The sequence below is a fragment of the Musa acuminata genome, chromosome BXJ3-7, assembly GCF_036884655.1.
Source record: "Musa acuminata AAA Group cultivar baxijiao chromosome BXJ3-7, Cavendish_Baxijiao_AAA, whole genome shotgun sequence".
Lineage (NCBI taxonomy): Eukaryota > Viridiplantae > Streptophyta > Magnoliopsida > Zingiberales > Musaceae > Musa > Musa acuminata.
Window position 1 is genome coordinate 41,102,183 of NC_088355.1, and position 16,422 is coordinate 41,118,604.

The window sequence follows — 16,422 nt, forward strand, 5'->3', positions numbered from 1 at the left end:
CCCATCTCATGTGAATAGGTACAATGCAACCCATGTAGCAAGGTACAATATAACCTATATGGCCAAGCACAACTTCATCTCATGTGGCTAGGCTATGGTAAGACATGGCCTAAACCATATGACAAAGCACAACCCAACTCACAAGTAGTGTAGCCTAAGTTAGCGGTAGAGTTCAATCCAACTAGTGAATGAGGCTCAATCTAATCCATGAAGGTAGGCTTGTATAGTCATATAATTAGCATTAAACATATCATCACCTTTTTATCTAACCCAATATACTTCAACCTAACCTGTTACTTATGATAGGATAGGTATGTGCGACATATATGTGACCCATAAGTGAGTCGATTCAATTTGAATTAATACTATGCGATATAATCTAATTTCTTTTATCTTTATTAGTTTGAGCTCGTTGGATTGATTCTAAACCAACTTGACTAATCTAAATCTCTTTGACCTAATTAAAATTAATCAAATATAAGATGATTTCAAACCAATTGTATAAGGATTTGTGATTAGTTCAAACCAACTTAGAATAATCTTTCTGCCTACAATCACATTTGCAGTACTACTCACCGCGCTATTAAGTGACCTTGAAAAGCACTATTCATTGATTGATTCATAGGGAAAAGTCAGTGGACACGCAAAGCTGTGCTGGTTTTGCTGGATGAATCATCCCTTACTCACCATTAATTAGCTACTTATCTCTCATGCCGGTTCACCTACCACCATTACTAGCGGAGTATATTGGGCATAGCGCATCCCGATATGCCCCGCTACTAATAATCGTTATATGTTATTAAGATCATAAAATAATCAATTGATTCAAAATGATCAAGTGGTTCACCTAATCTTATCTTAGGCCAGTCAATAAGAATGCTCAAGAATCAAGTATAAAAAAGAATCCATCAGCTTACGCTGAGGGGAGACTCTCTACACACTGACTTAGTCATATAACTTACACAATTAATTTCTCCCCTTCGTTGACTTAAGTATCGGAGGGCAACACCCAGCACCAGCCTATCATGTAAGATCGATCAGGAGGCGACCCCGCTGTCAGGATGCTGCCACACAGCTACGAGATGAAAAATCATCTTGAGGACACCCGGATGACCTAGTCCTAAAGAGGAACCTTGCAACAAGGAAGATCCCAGATCGTTTACCCGGTCATCTCAAATCGGGTCCTCACCAACATAACGACTTCTGATCGGACCACTTACGTAGTCTTACCTCACCAAGTCTCCCACATTAGTCAGGAAGAGACACTTGGGTGAGCTTGTACTTTTGGCAATGGATCAACCGTACCGACTCATCAGTCGACGGTACTCATGATACCATCGTTTTACCTCATGCTAGCTCACCTACAACCAAGGTCGACACTTAAGTAGGGCTCTAGGTCACCAACCCCAAAATGGCATTGCAGTGCATCTCGATGTGCCCTGCTGATAATAACTGTCCTACCTTATCAATATTAGAGAATGATCAAGTGATTCACCTAGTCTTATCTCAGGCCAGCCAGTAAGAAGGCTTAGGAATCAAGTATAAAAAGAAACACATCGGCTCATACTGAGGGGGGGACTCTCTACACACTAACTTAGTTATACAACTTACACTGTTATCTTCTCCCTTTTGCTGACTTAAGTATCGGAGAGGTTGTACCGGGTAACCCCCGGTGTTGGTCTATCATGTAGGGTCATCGACGATCAAGAGGTGATCCCGCTGTCAGAATATAGCCACGTAGCTACGAGACAAAAAATCACCTCGAGAACACCCAGACGACCTAGCCCTAAGGAAGAACAATGCAACAAGGAAGATCTCAAACTGTCTACCCGATCATCTTGAACCGGGTCTTCCCCAACAAAATGACTTTTGATCGGACCGCCTACGTGGTCTCACCTCACCGATTCTCCTATGCCAATTAGGAAGATGTGAGTCTGCACCTTCGACAGCGACCAGTCACACCGACTCTTGAGTCAATGGTACGCATAACATCATCACCCAATTCACCCGTAAGTCACCCATGTCAACATGCCATGGGGACGAGTAGTGAGTGACCTGGTCCTGTGAGTCTTGTAAGCGGCGTTTGACCTTCCGTCGTCTTCGAAAGCCGCAACGCTTCTCGGCATGAAAAGATCCCCATCGATACGTGAGCTGCTTGTACTCGAGAACGATACGTGAGCTGCTTGGCTATTACTTTATTCTTTGCTCGTTTACACAATGATAAATGGCTTTCAGAAACTAATGGCGCACAACGCGACAGTTATTGGTTTTTGCGTAACTGTTGTCGCTGATAGTTACTAAGATTTCCCATCTCGCTGTTCCGTTGAGAAAAAGTCTTCCTCCTAACCTATATAAATAGGGAGCGTCATGAACGTTATCTTCCTCGTTTCATTCTTTCATTTCCGGGTCTGCGGACAAGGAGGGTTCTCATGGCAAGCAACATCGTAAGGTTTTGTTTCTGTCTCGTATTGTTGATATCCACGTGTTGGAGATCGGAGTCACGGGTGCTTCTGCATCGAACGCTGCCGACGAGCCGTGGAAGCTCGAGAGTAGGATCAGCGAGAGGGGAGACGGCGGCTGGAACAGGGAGTCCTGCTGTTTACGAGCAACATAGGCTTAGCCCCGGCGGACCAGACCCTAAGCATCATTAATCGAAATCTCGCTGTTCTGTTCCTGTCGATGGAAATCCTCTCTCCACTTTGATATCACACTCTACTTTATCAGTTTCACTCCCTAAACATTCTCAACATCTGTCGACTTATTACTATCGCAGTACAAATATAGTGTGAGAACTGAGACATTAATCCAACTGCGATCATAATTTGTGACATTGAGTGCTGCTGGTTTTGAGCTTCAAGGCGTTGACTTTTGTGGTACCGTTTGAGACGACAGCAGGTGAGGGCATGAATCCGGACTCTCCAAACAAAACTCAATTGCTCCCGACGTTGTTGACATGAGTTCTACGCAGGTGAACGACACTACTCACAGCAAATACAGCATTTGGATTAGAAACCGAGTCCGAACCATATAGATATTTGGATCTAATTTCCTATCTTTACACGCTCTACGTTAGGAATGATACGATATTCGAATTAGAACGTCTATGTTCTTAAAAGAGTTCGTCATTTTCTTTCCTCGCCGAATTATTGTCACATACAGTATGGATATTCTTATTTCTCAACAAAGATAGGCAGCTTTGTGGCCGATAACACATGCAGGAAGAACTCCAATGAGGTCCAAATTGCAGAGACATTAAATGGCCAATCCTTGAACGGTAGAAAAAAATTGTTTCATCCTTGCATGATTGCATCCAAAATGGCGGCTACGAAAGGCCTCACTCTGCGCCTAAAATACAGTCTCTTAAACAGTAGACAATGCCCTTTTTTTGTGTTTGCATAATTAGTCAATCGATCAGCTGCTGGATTTACTTTTCTTGTGCGCATACATTGGGATGTATCAGACATGTATTCGTTTACTGTCTTTGAAGCAAAATGGTAGTGTTTTCATTACACTGCTGACGAGTCCTTGCGAAAGGTAGTAGTACACGAATCAGATCCTGTATCACTATGAACTGGAAGAGTGGTGATCTTTAAACTTGATGCCACTGTGATTGGAGAAGCAGCTCGATCCATGGAACATTAAACGATATTGATCTATATATTTCGTGTGGATTTGATAGCAATATTTCTGCTGCAACTTGATCTCGCGAAGTTCGCATGTGTTCGTGCCACTAACATGCTTGTGACGATAGGAGAGGAAGAAGAAGAGCATGTAAGATTGCTGTGATTTGACGTGTGGAGAATGAATATCTTGTGACTCCCACCTCAAATGTTTTCCTGCGTAGAGTTCATGACTAGATTCTCATGTTTGCCGTTCCACATAGGAGCATATTGAAGTCGAAAACAGCTCCACCTCATTCCCACAGCCGCCATGAGATATCGTCTGCCCTCACTTCTCAATTCTCTTCAGCTTTGATGTTAAATTAACACCATCAGGTGATAGGTTTTGTCATGCCTCACTGAGGACAACCCATACTTCCACTTTAGGTATTCAGAAGCCTATCTCGATAGTTTGGTGGACGTAAACAGATCATATAAATAAATATGATAGAAGAAAATAGAGAAACCTTAAACTGAAAACTATTATTAAACATCATCACTATCGATTTCTAACATAAATGGTATTAACTTCAATTCCTCGGATCTAAAAGGAAAGCGTCGAGGTTAAAAAACCAATGATTTTGATTCGACTGTAGACATTACGTTCATCGATAAAGACAACATGCAAAGAGTCATTATCAACATCTTAAAACATCATTGCTTGCTTGATAGTCCTCACCTGACTATTAATCGGCCACATTCCACAACACATCTCCATGATCATCACAATGAATCTGCAAAACCTTTCCATATGTAGGAAGAGTAAACGGATGTTAAGATAAGGTATAAATTCTTCTCATCTACCGTTCTCAATCTGTTCTATTTCTACATTCTATGCTGCCTATTATCTCGGTTACTAACATAAGAATCACAGGAAAGTCTCATCACACAGCCGTTTTGGCACGTAAGAGTTTGAAAATGTTGTCCAATTCCTATGATGTTAGATGTTTAGATCCTAATACAGCTATGTTGTTAGATGTTTAGATCCTCTTAATCACTTGCAATGATCGATGTATCAGAATACAGCTAAAAGAGCCTCTTAATCACATCCTATGTTGTTAGATGTTTAGATCAAGTATCTTTTTCTTTCTATCATTTCTACTCAGCCCATACCCCAGATTGTGGTGAACATGCTAAGATGATCGAAGCATGTCCACTTCCAGTCTCATCCCAGTCCTCGACATTCGAAAGCAGTAGAAGAGGTTGAGGTGGATAGTAGATTTGATATACGGTCCTTTTTCTTTCATTATGGTCATTGATCAAGTTTACCTTGATGATATAAATCACATTTGGATAAATACTTATCACCATGACATATGCTTGCAGAGGAAGTGAACCATTACTTTGAGGTTTGCGCCCACAGATACAGGAGGTGACGGCGGATTTGAGCTTGTAGGCACTATCATCGATCGAGCGAGCGGGCTTCTTAGCATGGCCATGGCGGTGGCGGTGATGGTGCTCGTGCTCCTCCCGGTCGTGGCTTCCGAGCTCACGGCCATGATTGAAGCAAGGCTGATGAGTGACGTCCAGAAGCATGGGATGCAGCAAAGTGGAGGGGGCGAACCAAGTGCTGCCGTTCACTTCTCGGTGCATCAACGGAGGGGTAACGTGAAAAGAGTAGTCCCCGACGGACCTGACCCTCAACACCAGCGCTAGCCTCCTCCTCTTCCTCCATCGCCCCATGCGACGTCGTCGAGTGTGCCGGGAAAAGATAAAGAGTGGCAGCCAGCGAGTGGGACTGTGTGTGAGAGCTCACCCTCTAAGATGAAGAGGAACGAGGCCTCTTCTGCATCACCCTCAATTCCTCATGTACAATGTTATCCCAACCCTCAAATCAATTTCGAATAAGAAAATATAAATCATAAAATTGATTCCATCAGTGGGATGGATGGACTGTTTGGATGTGTCTTTTACCAAATGTAGTAGGCAGAATCAGAAGGAAGAATCTTCATCACAAGAAAGTTAGTATTATTATTATTATAGCAAATGACTCACTTTAAAGATCAATGGAAAGTTGCAGGAAACAACAATGAATTCTGTCTCAGCTGTAGCTTCTTGGTGTGTATAATAGCACCATGCATGAGGTTAGCTCAAAGTGTAGCACTTCTGAGCCTACCATCCCCAATACTATGCCTTCCACCATGACTCCTTGTCTCACAGATATCAAGTTAAAAGGGTGATACTGTACTCTACATGGAAGCTAGTAAAAGATACGAAATATTATACTCATGTTATATCTTATTACAAGGATTAATATTATATTTATCTATGTGTGAGAATTATGAAAAGAAAATCTAAATAAGTTAGCCATATTTATTTCAAATAGATAAGGTCAACGAAAAAATATATAATATACTCGTTGTTGCCTCTATCCTACTCTTGTTACGAGGCTTCATCGTGATATCTCATCGCCTACGATCCATCGCAAGGCCCTCTCCACGTAGGGTGATAGCCTCGTCTCAATAAAGCCTTCATCTTTAAAACTAAATGCTCATTTTATCGTCGTTTATCACGGTATCGACAATGAAAAGCTATCGATATTTATGATGCTTACATTGATGAAAACCTCGACAACAATGGGAGATGGTGTTAGTGATCGATAAGGAAAGGTTGATGGTAAAACCATCATTATCTTCATCAAAGTAGATTGATAAGAGTCGATAAAAATGATGGCAAGAGCCCAGGCTTTACTTTGGAGCTTCAGTAATCCATCTTAAAAGATCGATGCTGATAAAAGGTATTTCGGGTATTAAAAAAATAAATGATATCAAATGAAAAAGGCTGAAAACTATAATACCTTAAAAGAAAAATCAGAAAAATCGTCATATATATAATATACATATATATATATGTATATGTATATGTATATATATATATGTTTATGTATATATATATAGATATATATGTATATATATATATATAATAATAATAATAATAATAATAATAATAATGATAATAATAATAATAATAAAGATGTGACACATGCACGGCCAGTTCATACTCAATCGTCATACCGCGGGCGAAAGGGTCCCTTACAACATGCGTGTGTCTGTCGCACGGTAAAAGACACTGCTCCTCTCGCTGCTCTGCTCGACGCCCGCCCCTCTCGCAACAGTGTTTACCCCCCTCCCGTCACGAGCCTCGCCGCCATTGCCATCGCCATCATGCCCCGATTCACCATCCCTGTGCTCCCATTCCCTCCCTAAGCTTTGTCTCAACCCGGATCCTGCAGCTATTCACCCTTTCCCCTTTCGGTTGTCGAGCTGCTTATTCTCTTTGGTCTCGGAGAGAATGGGCATCGATTTGAACACGATAGAGGAGGAGGCGGAGGAGGAGGAGGACGAGGAGTCGGAGCAGCAGCCCGCCCACCACGTCGCTTCCGCTGTGGCGGCCGAGGAGGAAGCTTGTCGGGCCGCGTCGGTGTGCCTCGAATTGTGGCACGCGTGTGCCGGGCCCCGGATTTGGCTGCCGAAGAAGGGGAGCTTGGTCGTGTACTTGCCGCAGGGGCATCTTGAGCACCTGAGGGACGGCGGCGGCGGCAGGGGGAGAGGGGGGATCGGCGGCTACGATGTGCCGCCTCATGTCTTGTGCCGTGTGGTTGACGTCAAGCTCCATGTTCGTTCATCGTCCCGTTCTGCTCTGTCCCATCTTTTGCTAGGGTTTCAAAGGTGGGGGTTTTCGCCTTATCTTTTGTTCTTTTGGGATCTGTTGGACACAGGCTGATGCGGCTACGGACGACGTCTATGCTCAGCTCTCTCTTGTCGCTGAAAACGAGGTTAGGCTCCTGCTTGTTCCCGATTTTTCGTTTTGTGTTGTATTGAGCTCTTTAGTGTTAGTGTTCATTAAAGGCCGGGGTTCCATTTATCTCTTCTAAATATAGGATCTTGATCACCTGCAGCTGTTCTTGAATCAAGAAGTAGGACCCTGGATTACACGAGTATTTAAGCAAATTTTATATATATTCAAGTTCTCAAACCTGTCATGACTGTCATCAATTCTGGGTTCTGTTTTTTGTTGCCGTCGATATGGTGACACATTTTTTGGTACAGGAATATGAAGCAAGATTGAAGAAGGGTGAGGTTGAACAAAATGCGGAAGAAGAAAATGATGAATCAATAAGCAAGTCGCTGATTCCCCATATGTTCTGCAAGACCCTCACTGCCTCTGACACGAGCACACATGGAGGGTTCTCTGTGCCACGCCGAGCTGCTGAGGACTGTTTCCCTCCCCTGGTGACTAGACATTCTTGAACTTATGCTATTCCAGATTGGAGCTTTTGATGACATTTAACTAGAGTCTCTACTTTGTAATAGATTCTCTGCAACATGTCCAATTTGCGATGCAAATAATTTTTTTTTCGACATATTATTTGTGATGCTGCTTCTCTTTGAATCAGGATTATAAACAGCAGAGGCCTTCGCAGGAGCTTATCACAAAAGATTTGCATGGCACTGAATGGAGGTTTCGACATATCTACAGAGGTATTGGCCAAAGCCAGACTTTGTTTGACGAATCTCACTGTATTTTGGGCTATAAAACTTGTAATGTCATTTGTTCCTTTCTTATAGTTTCATTTGTGCTGAAATTCTTATCATGTATTTATAGACATCTTAGCTTTGTTTTTTATCTTAGGTGGATGGAAAATTGATCATTTAAAAGCATTTTCTTGGGGTTGTTTAGTTAATTAGTTCTGTTATTAATCCAGGTTATTTAGTTCCAAAAGTTGTTTGCACTATTCCACCATATACTACTTGCTGAAGGAGCTCATTTGAAGATCTCATTTGGAGATATACCTTTGGGTCAATTCATATGATAAATAATATCACTTACACATTAAGCATTTTCTCTCCTGGAGATTCTAATAAACCATTGGGTTGATACTTTAGTCATTTATCAGCTTATCTTTTGGAACCGTAGTTGGAATGACATTATTGACGAATCATATAGCTAGTTAAATTACCATAGGCTTTAAAAAGATACTAGTTGACAGTGGCTGCTGATGGATGTTTACTTCTTTTTTATTTTTAGGTCAACCGCGTAGGCATCTTCTTACAACTGGATGGAGTGCATTTGTAAATAGGAAGAAGCTCATCTCAGGGGATGCGGTGCTCTTTCTTCGGTAGGCATTATCAATGTTGCACAGTCACAAACATAGATATCAAGATCCTTTGCATAAATGAGATTCTTTATTGATATTTTAGGGGAAATGATGGGATGCTCAGATTGGGTGTCAGGAGAGCAGCTCAATTTAAAACCAGCTGTCCTGTTTCGGAACATCAAAGTGGAAATATGAACTTAGCCGCGTTTGCTGTTGTTGCAAATGCTGTGTCTGACAAAAATGTCTTTGACATCTATTATAACCCAAGGTATGCTTGTTTGTGGAGTTGTGTTTTCTGTATGATAGCAGGTGATGTAACTTTTGTCTTCTGTAAATATAATAGCAGATTCTGCAAAATAAAACCTATTTAATCTTATTCGACACTGGTTTATGTGTTCAAAGTGAAAAACTTTCTAAGAAATTTCCCATAAATTTTTAAGTGTCTCCTACTCTACTCTTCCTCACTCTATATACACAGAATTCAAAATTATGGTTTAAACTCTTGTATTTGTATAATTGCTGGTAGTGCTGGAATATCAATTACTTGATGTTTAAACAAGTTGGTATTGCTTGTGCTTATGATATAAGATTTGTTATGTTGAACTACTAGTAAGCACTATCCCCTTGATTGCTTGTATACTTGTACTAATACATTTAGTAACTTTGTATTATTAGATAAATGATATCAATTATCATGGAATCCAACCATCACTATGGAAAACTGAAATGTTTATGTGTTTGTTGAACTTTTATTCTGAAACATTCACAGCTCTGAATACAGAATTGCTTCATTTTTGTTGAGCATATGTTCTTTTTCTTCTGCTGATCCCATCACAAGGTTTTCATCCTAGAATTGCATTTTGAAGTAGTTAAGGTCTGAGTATATTTTGTTAGCCTAAGTCCAAATTGTGCTTTTATAGATTATTTTCTTCTTGGAAAAAATTATCCTGTCTTTCCTCGAGGTCTGAGTATATTTTGTTGATGTGCCAACAACTGGCAATATATTATGGAAATGCCAATCCTTGGATCTTTACTCTGCGTGCTCAATGAATATAAATTTTGTAATTGCAACCGAGTGCAGCATCACACTGTCTCTCACATCTGCTCCCACAAGTCTTGTACACATATCCATTTGTCCTCTAGTCAAACAATTACCAGACTCTTCTTTTATACTATTCCAATATCAAAGTATATAAAGATATAAAAAGACACAAGTGAATCTTTTTATAATTGTAAAATTTCTGATGAACTTTGAATATGTCCCTTCTATCAACAATACAAGACACATCTATTAACTGTCCTTGTATCTCTATTCTTTTTTTTTGTCAAACCAGACCCTTGGATTCATGTTTTTGTCATATTATTGTGACCATTTTTATCTCCTATATCATTGATTGAGAATATATGTTATGATCCAAAGATCACAGCATGATATGTAGAAATAGTCTTAATTAATATTGCCCAAAAAGCTTAACTCAAGTAATTAGTAGTAGTTTAATATTATAACTTGAATATCCTGCTGGCTTGATTACCTATAAGGACTTTAAAAAATATGGTGTAATTTTCTCAAGCCGAAGTTGTTGTAGTAAAATCTTGGTCAGATACTGGTTTTAACATTTTGTTGGATAGGTGCAATACTGGTGTGCGATGCAATATAATAATGTTGTCTAGTATTGTTCGCCAAGATAATAAAATAACGAATATTGACATGTATCAAGTTATATGGTGCAATATTGGTCCTTGGTTGGATTGACAAGTGAAACTTTGGTATTTACAATTGACCTATGAAAAAACTTGTCTATTAACTTGATAAGTTTAATTTTACTGATTCACAATAGACTCATCTAATTAATGGAAGACTCATCTAACTTCATAAACCAACTCAATGCTCCTCCCACTTCTAAGCCATAGCTCCATGATGTGCTTGTAGACCTAGTACTGGATCCTTTTTTACACTAGCTTTGCTTTATAAACCTAAATGTTCAAGCCCAAGTTAATGTTAGTCTACACATCTAGCCTTATAAAACAACTCAAAATTTCTTCTAATTCCATTATGTGACCAAATTGGGTGTCACATTTGTAGCCTATAGTAATCGTTATTTAATACTTTACATGTCTAAGCTTATTGTTAGGTCATTTTGATTGCCAATCCTAAGCCCCAAAACAGGAGAATGGTGTTGACAACTGATGACTTGCATAGTATTATGCTAGGTATTGTTTCAATGTGGAACTCTACCGGTTGTAGGGTCATGATCTGAACTTCCTTTACTTATTAAAGAGTTTCTAGATCATCTCTTAAAATGACGGAAAGCTCGTGTACAATTGTAAACTTAATCAACTAAGTTAGAACCCGTTAATGTACTCCTTTCCTCTGTTTGAAATGAACAATACCTTCAACACACAAGCTTCTTCATTGTCTTCCTTGCATAACATCCATAGTTAATGTGATTTTTTTTCTAGAGGAATGATAAAATAAGGTATGATTTTAATAGATGCCATTATTGTTCAAATTTTACTCAGTTCATTTATTATTAAGTTTATTCTAGATAATTTTAGTTGAAGACAGTATTGAACATACAAGTTCATCTTCTAGAGAAAATACTCCTTTGTAGATAGGCACTTGTTCTGTTGATTGTTGATACTTGATACAAGGCAGAAATGCTGAACTAGTTTTCTTTGTAAATCTAATAAATTTAGTTAGTGAATTAGTTGTTTCATGGTTAATTGTCCAAGTATGCCATGCCTCAATCCTGTATCTTGTGGTAGCTTTGCAGTTTTTTTTTTTTAATGATTTCTCTAAATGTATGAGGGCGGACCTTGGTATAACGGTAAGGTTGCTTCTTCACAACCTGGGAGACCAGGTTCAAGTCATTGAAATAGTATTTTGAAATATTCAAAGGTAAGGCAGTGTACATTGACCCTCCTCAGACCCCGCATTGGCGGGAGCCTCGTGCATTGGTATGTTCTTTTTTTTAATGATTTATCTAATGTATTAGTGATATCATGATCTGGCTCGTAGTCTCTAATTATCAGATCACTAGTCTTTATGCACTCTTTGATGTTATATAGCACTGGTGTTGAACGTATCATGTTGCTGTTGTTAAAATGGTTCCTAACCAAGTTCATAACTCAGGGTAAGCTCGTCAGAGTTCATAATTCCATATCGGAAATTTATGAAAAGTTTAACTAATTCCATTTCTGTGGGAATGAGGTTTAAACTGCTATATGAAGGTGACGATGCCACAGACAGAAGGTTTGGTACATCAACTCTTACATTTACATCTGGAATCTAAATTTAGATGTCCTGAAGTTTAGTTTTTTCATTTTCTTTTATAGGTCCACAGGACTGATAACTGGGATCAGTGACATGGACCCTGTAAGATGGCCTGGTTCGAAGTGGAGATGTCTTTTGGTATACTTATATTCTCAAACCCAATTTTGTTCTTATGTTAAAAGCCGAAACTATTTCATATAAAATAATCTGGATAGATTCTTTGGGGAAGCAGTCTTCTGTTTAAAGGTCATATAATTCAGTACCATCTTGGATTACCCTATCCTTTCATTTTGAGGCCTTACTGTAGTGGTATTTTTAGTCTGTTTGAGTTATTTGTGTTTTTTCAGCTTAAAAATTACAATAGTGATATGCAACAGAATAGAGTATAATCTGCTTCTCTGATCCATCTATATATATAATGCTCATGTCAGAGAGTCAAGAGGCTTCACGTGAGTAGCTTTGTCATGATCAGATTCAATCTAGGTCATCTATCCAAAACAAGCTTGCATTTTTTTGTTCTTTGTGAAACCTTAAAAAGTACAGTATTTGTCCATCTATATATGTAATGCTCATGTCAGAGAGTTAAGAGGCTTCATGTGAGTAGTTTTGTCGTCATCAGATTCAATCTTGGTCATCTGTCCAAAACAAGATTGCATTTTTCTTTCCTTGAGAAACCTTAAAAGATTACAGTACTTGTCTATTAACTGTTTGACTCCTTACTAGTCATACTTCTTTCAAAAGATTGACCTTCGTTCATGTTATTTCTTACAATATGACATCTAATGTGCAAAGCATGTGCTAAGATCTATTATGTTATATGGCTGCCGTCATTTTGGCTTGAGGTGCTATACTGTTAAAATATAATATTGAAGTCAAATTTCTTTTCTCTACAGTTAAATTTATCATTGTTAAACTAACTTAAATATTTACATTGTTTCCAAGTTTAATATGACATTATTTGGAAAGAAGTCCATATGTTTCATTTGCATGATATGTTGCCATTTAAGTTGCATGAACCTCACTAACATGATGGTGTTCTTCTGTAAGAGGCAAAGGAGTTTGTTGATTAACTGGGCCTATACAGCAATTCTCTGCTTGAGTAACCGTACATTCTGCATCAATTTGGGATAGCATTTATGAGACATCAACTTTGTTGTTTATTCATTAGTATTTATGTTGCTGATATCATATATATTTGCTCATTCTTGCAGGTAAACTGGGATGATGTTGTAAATGCTAATCAACAAACTAGGTTATCACCATGGGAAATCAAACCAACCTGTTCAGTTTTAAGCTCTGGAAGCTTGTCGACAACAGGTTGCAAGAGGGCCAAAGTTACTCTTCCCTCAGTCAATATGGATTTCCCTATTCCAAGTAGGTTTTTGATATGTTGTGGAAACTTGCATTTACCAAAGGACAACCATACATTTCTTGCATTATTTCTAATGCTTGTGTCCAATTGTTTGCAGATGGAAATCAGTGTCTGGACTCGAGGGAATCTGCAAGTTTCCATAAGGTCTTGCAAGGTCAAGAATTTTCGAGGTTTAGAATTCCAAGTAGTGTTGGTGGACTAGCCTCTCATGTTTCTGAGGTTGAAAAATGTCAGCACTCAGAGGGTAAGGGATATTCCACTGATGCAAACAGCAGGCTTATTCATAAATCTGTTCCTGGAGGAATAGTCAGAATGCCATATGAAAAATCTGACTTCTTGTTCAATTCCACAGGCTTTAGCAAATCTCTCGGACTCCACAAGGTCTTTCAAGGTCAAGAAGTTTTCTCAAACCATCCACCAATCCTTGGAGCTCATTCTGATGCTGATGCAAGGAATGGTGTGTATGGCCTTTTTGATGGTCTTCATACATTTCATGCTGTAAGCAGATTGTCTACAGCATCTTTGGGATATGGCACTATTGTTCAACCATCATCTCCATCAATTCAAGCATCATCCCCATCCTCGGTGTTGATGTTTCAAGAAGCAAGTTCCAAGACATCAATGGTCCAGCCTGTGCCATGCAGGAATGGTCAAGATGGTGGTGACGGTGGCAGCTGTTTTGCCAACTTAACTGGCATAGAAGCCTTGCATAGAAAAGAAGCAACCTTGCCAATCTGGCCTCCGATTATGGGTTTTCATTTTGCCAATCAGCAACACAAAATGATTGAAGTCCATGCTCCCATCTTGGATAATAAGTTGGACACAGAAAATGACCAGAATGTCAGCCGAAATGGTTGCAAACTTTTTGGCTTTTCCTTGACTGAGAAGATTCCTGTAGCAGATTCAGTTGGCAAACCTCTTCCTGTCTCTTCAACCTCAACTCAGGTCAAGCTTGATGCTGCCTTCTTGACTTCAGTGGCTCAAACACCTGCTAAGCCTGTCGGTTGCAGTTGCAATGGAATAAGTGCAGCTTACACCATGTGTGCTGCTCCATTTTAGGACTTCGTTGGTGTTTCACATGCATCTAATTATTGTAAGAAGGTATATCTGGAAGCTTGATGGTAATTAGGACCTGTCTTAAATTTGCCATGGTAACGGTTGCAGTTGAAAAGAATGGCATGTTCTCTATACCTCTAGAAATGTTGCTCCAAGGTCATGACAGACAACCATGATGCTGAGGAAAGCATAAGTTCTGAGTGATGCCAAGTTTAGTGAACATAACATGGTTGCCTCTTGCATTTGTGCTAGCTGGTATGAATTGAATTCTAGTGACCTGGACTCTGTTGCCATTCAATTTCTTTGACTTTTTAATGGTGTGTGTGATGTTCTGCTACTTGAAATGCCATATTTTTCAGTGACATAAAACCATTCCTACTAATGCAAAATCTGCCTTGCGTATGTTTTAATATTTCTGATATCTCATATTTAGGGTTTTGTTTCTCGCTTAAAATGCTTATGAGGCTGGTATTCTGACAATGGTTGAGTCAAATCGATGAGTGGTACTATGAATCTGGACTCGATGAAGAATACTAATACAGACTTCATCCTCAAACCAGGAAGTTTTGTCGCAGGAATCGTTGTATGGCATTGGAAGGAATGCGAAGTCCTCTGAGGAATGCGGGCTCTCACAGGGCCCAACAACAGACACAGGTCGAACCCCCACAGATTCTTCGGCCTCCTCTCGAGCTCGATGCGGTTCACCGACTTGCCGGTGGTGGAACTCCCCGTGGGCGGCGCCGTCCTCACCTTGGAGCACGACAACGGCTCCATGCACGTCGGCATCTCCGTCTGGCCCTGTTCCCTCATCCTCGTCAAGTTCGTCGAACGGTGGCTCTCCCTGCCCCCGCCGCCGCCGTACCTAACCCCTGTGCCCACCTCCTCCGCTTCCCTGGCAAGCGCGCCGTCGACCTCGGCCTCGACGTTGTGCTGACCGACATCGCCCCCGTGATGCTCACCGTCCGCCCCAATTTGCATGGATATCAAAGGGCTTGTCATACTATGGCAATTTGAGCATAGGTTTTTCAAACACAACAGTAAAATCTCCTATCGGCAGCTGTCTCACCAAAATCAAAATTTATTGCCTACAACTCCTCGTCGAAGGTTTTAAGCCCCCCAAGAAAACTCTAGACTCTGCCAAATAGTACAAGGCCCGCCTCGGCGATGCGGTTAGTCTAATGTCCAAGTTATGCATCTCGGCCAGTTCAGTGCTCGAGTTACACATCTCGACCAACCAGTGGCCAAGTCACGCATCTCGGCCCTTGAGTTATACATCTCGACTAGTCTAATGCCCAAGTTATACATCTCGGCTAGTTTAGTGTCGGAGTCATGCGCCTCGGCCAACTAGTGCCCGAGTCACGCATCTTGGCTAGTCAGATACCCGAGTTATGCATCTTAGCTAGTCTAGTGCTCGAGTTATGCATCTCGGCCAATTCAGTGCCTGAGTTATGCATCTCGACCAAGCCAGTGCCTAAGTTATGAATCTCGACCAATCTAGTGCCCGAGTTATGCATCTTGGCTAATCCAGTGCCCAAGTTATGCATCTTAGCTAATCCAATGTTCGAGATACGCATCTTGGCTAATCTAGAATCCGGGTTTTGCATCTCGGTCAGTCCAGTACCCAAGTTATGCATCTTGGCCAATTAATGCCCGAGTCATGCACCTCAGCTAATCCAGTGCTCGAGTCATATATCTCGGCTAGTCCATTGCCCGAGTCATGCATCTTGACCATTCTAGTGCTCGAGTTACACATCATGGCTGGTCAATGCCCGAGTTATGTATCTCGATCAATCTAATGCCCGAGTTATGCATCGCAACTAGTCTAGTGCTTGAGTTATGCATCTCGACTAGTCCAATACTCGAGTTATCCATCTCAATTAACTTGTGTTCGAACTCTGAATCTCAGACAGAAAAGAGGCTCACAGTAACGAGTAAAGGAAATTGAGGCAGACCCCTTAGCTCA

General features: G+C 40.4%; 1 protein-coding gene across 1 annotated transcript; it reads left to right on the forward strand.

The window, feature by feature from the left end:
• Positions 1 to 6,705: 6,705 nt before the first annotated feature.
• LOC135643010 (auxin response factor 3-like) lies at positions 6,706 to 14,796 on the forward strand. The gene is made up of 11 exons (XM_065159505.1): positions 6,706 to 7,274; positions 7,378 to 7,434; positions 7,709 to 7,891; positions 8,056 to 8,140; positions 8,688 to 8,778; positions 8,861 to 9,025; positions 11,891 to 12,010; positions 12,094 to 12,169; positions 13,243 to 13,405; positions 13,501 to 13,647; positions 13,756 to 14,796. The coding sequence occupies exons 1-11, from the start codon at positions 6,951 to 6,953 to the stop codon at positions 14,460 to 14,462; spliced, it is 2,118 nt and encodes a 705-aa protein (XP_065015577.1). The 5' UTR covers positions 6,706 to 6,950; the 3' UTR covers positions 14,463 to 14,796.
• Positions 14,797 to 16,422: the final 1,626 nt, after the last annotated feature.

Coding starts and splice junctions, on each gene's coding strand:
- LOC135643010 (XM_065159505.1), top strand. CDS start 6,951: ATGGGCATCGATTTGAACACGATAGAGGAGGAGGCGGAGGAGGAGGAG. Junction 12,170..13,242: donor CGAAGTGGAGATGTCTTTTG/GTATACTTATAT, acceptor TCATTCTTGCAG/GTAAACTGGGATGATGTTGT. Junction 13,406..13,500: donor TATGGATTTCCCTATTCCAA/GTAGGTTTTTGA, acceptor AATTGTTTGCAG/ATGGAAATCAGTGTCTGGAC.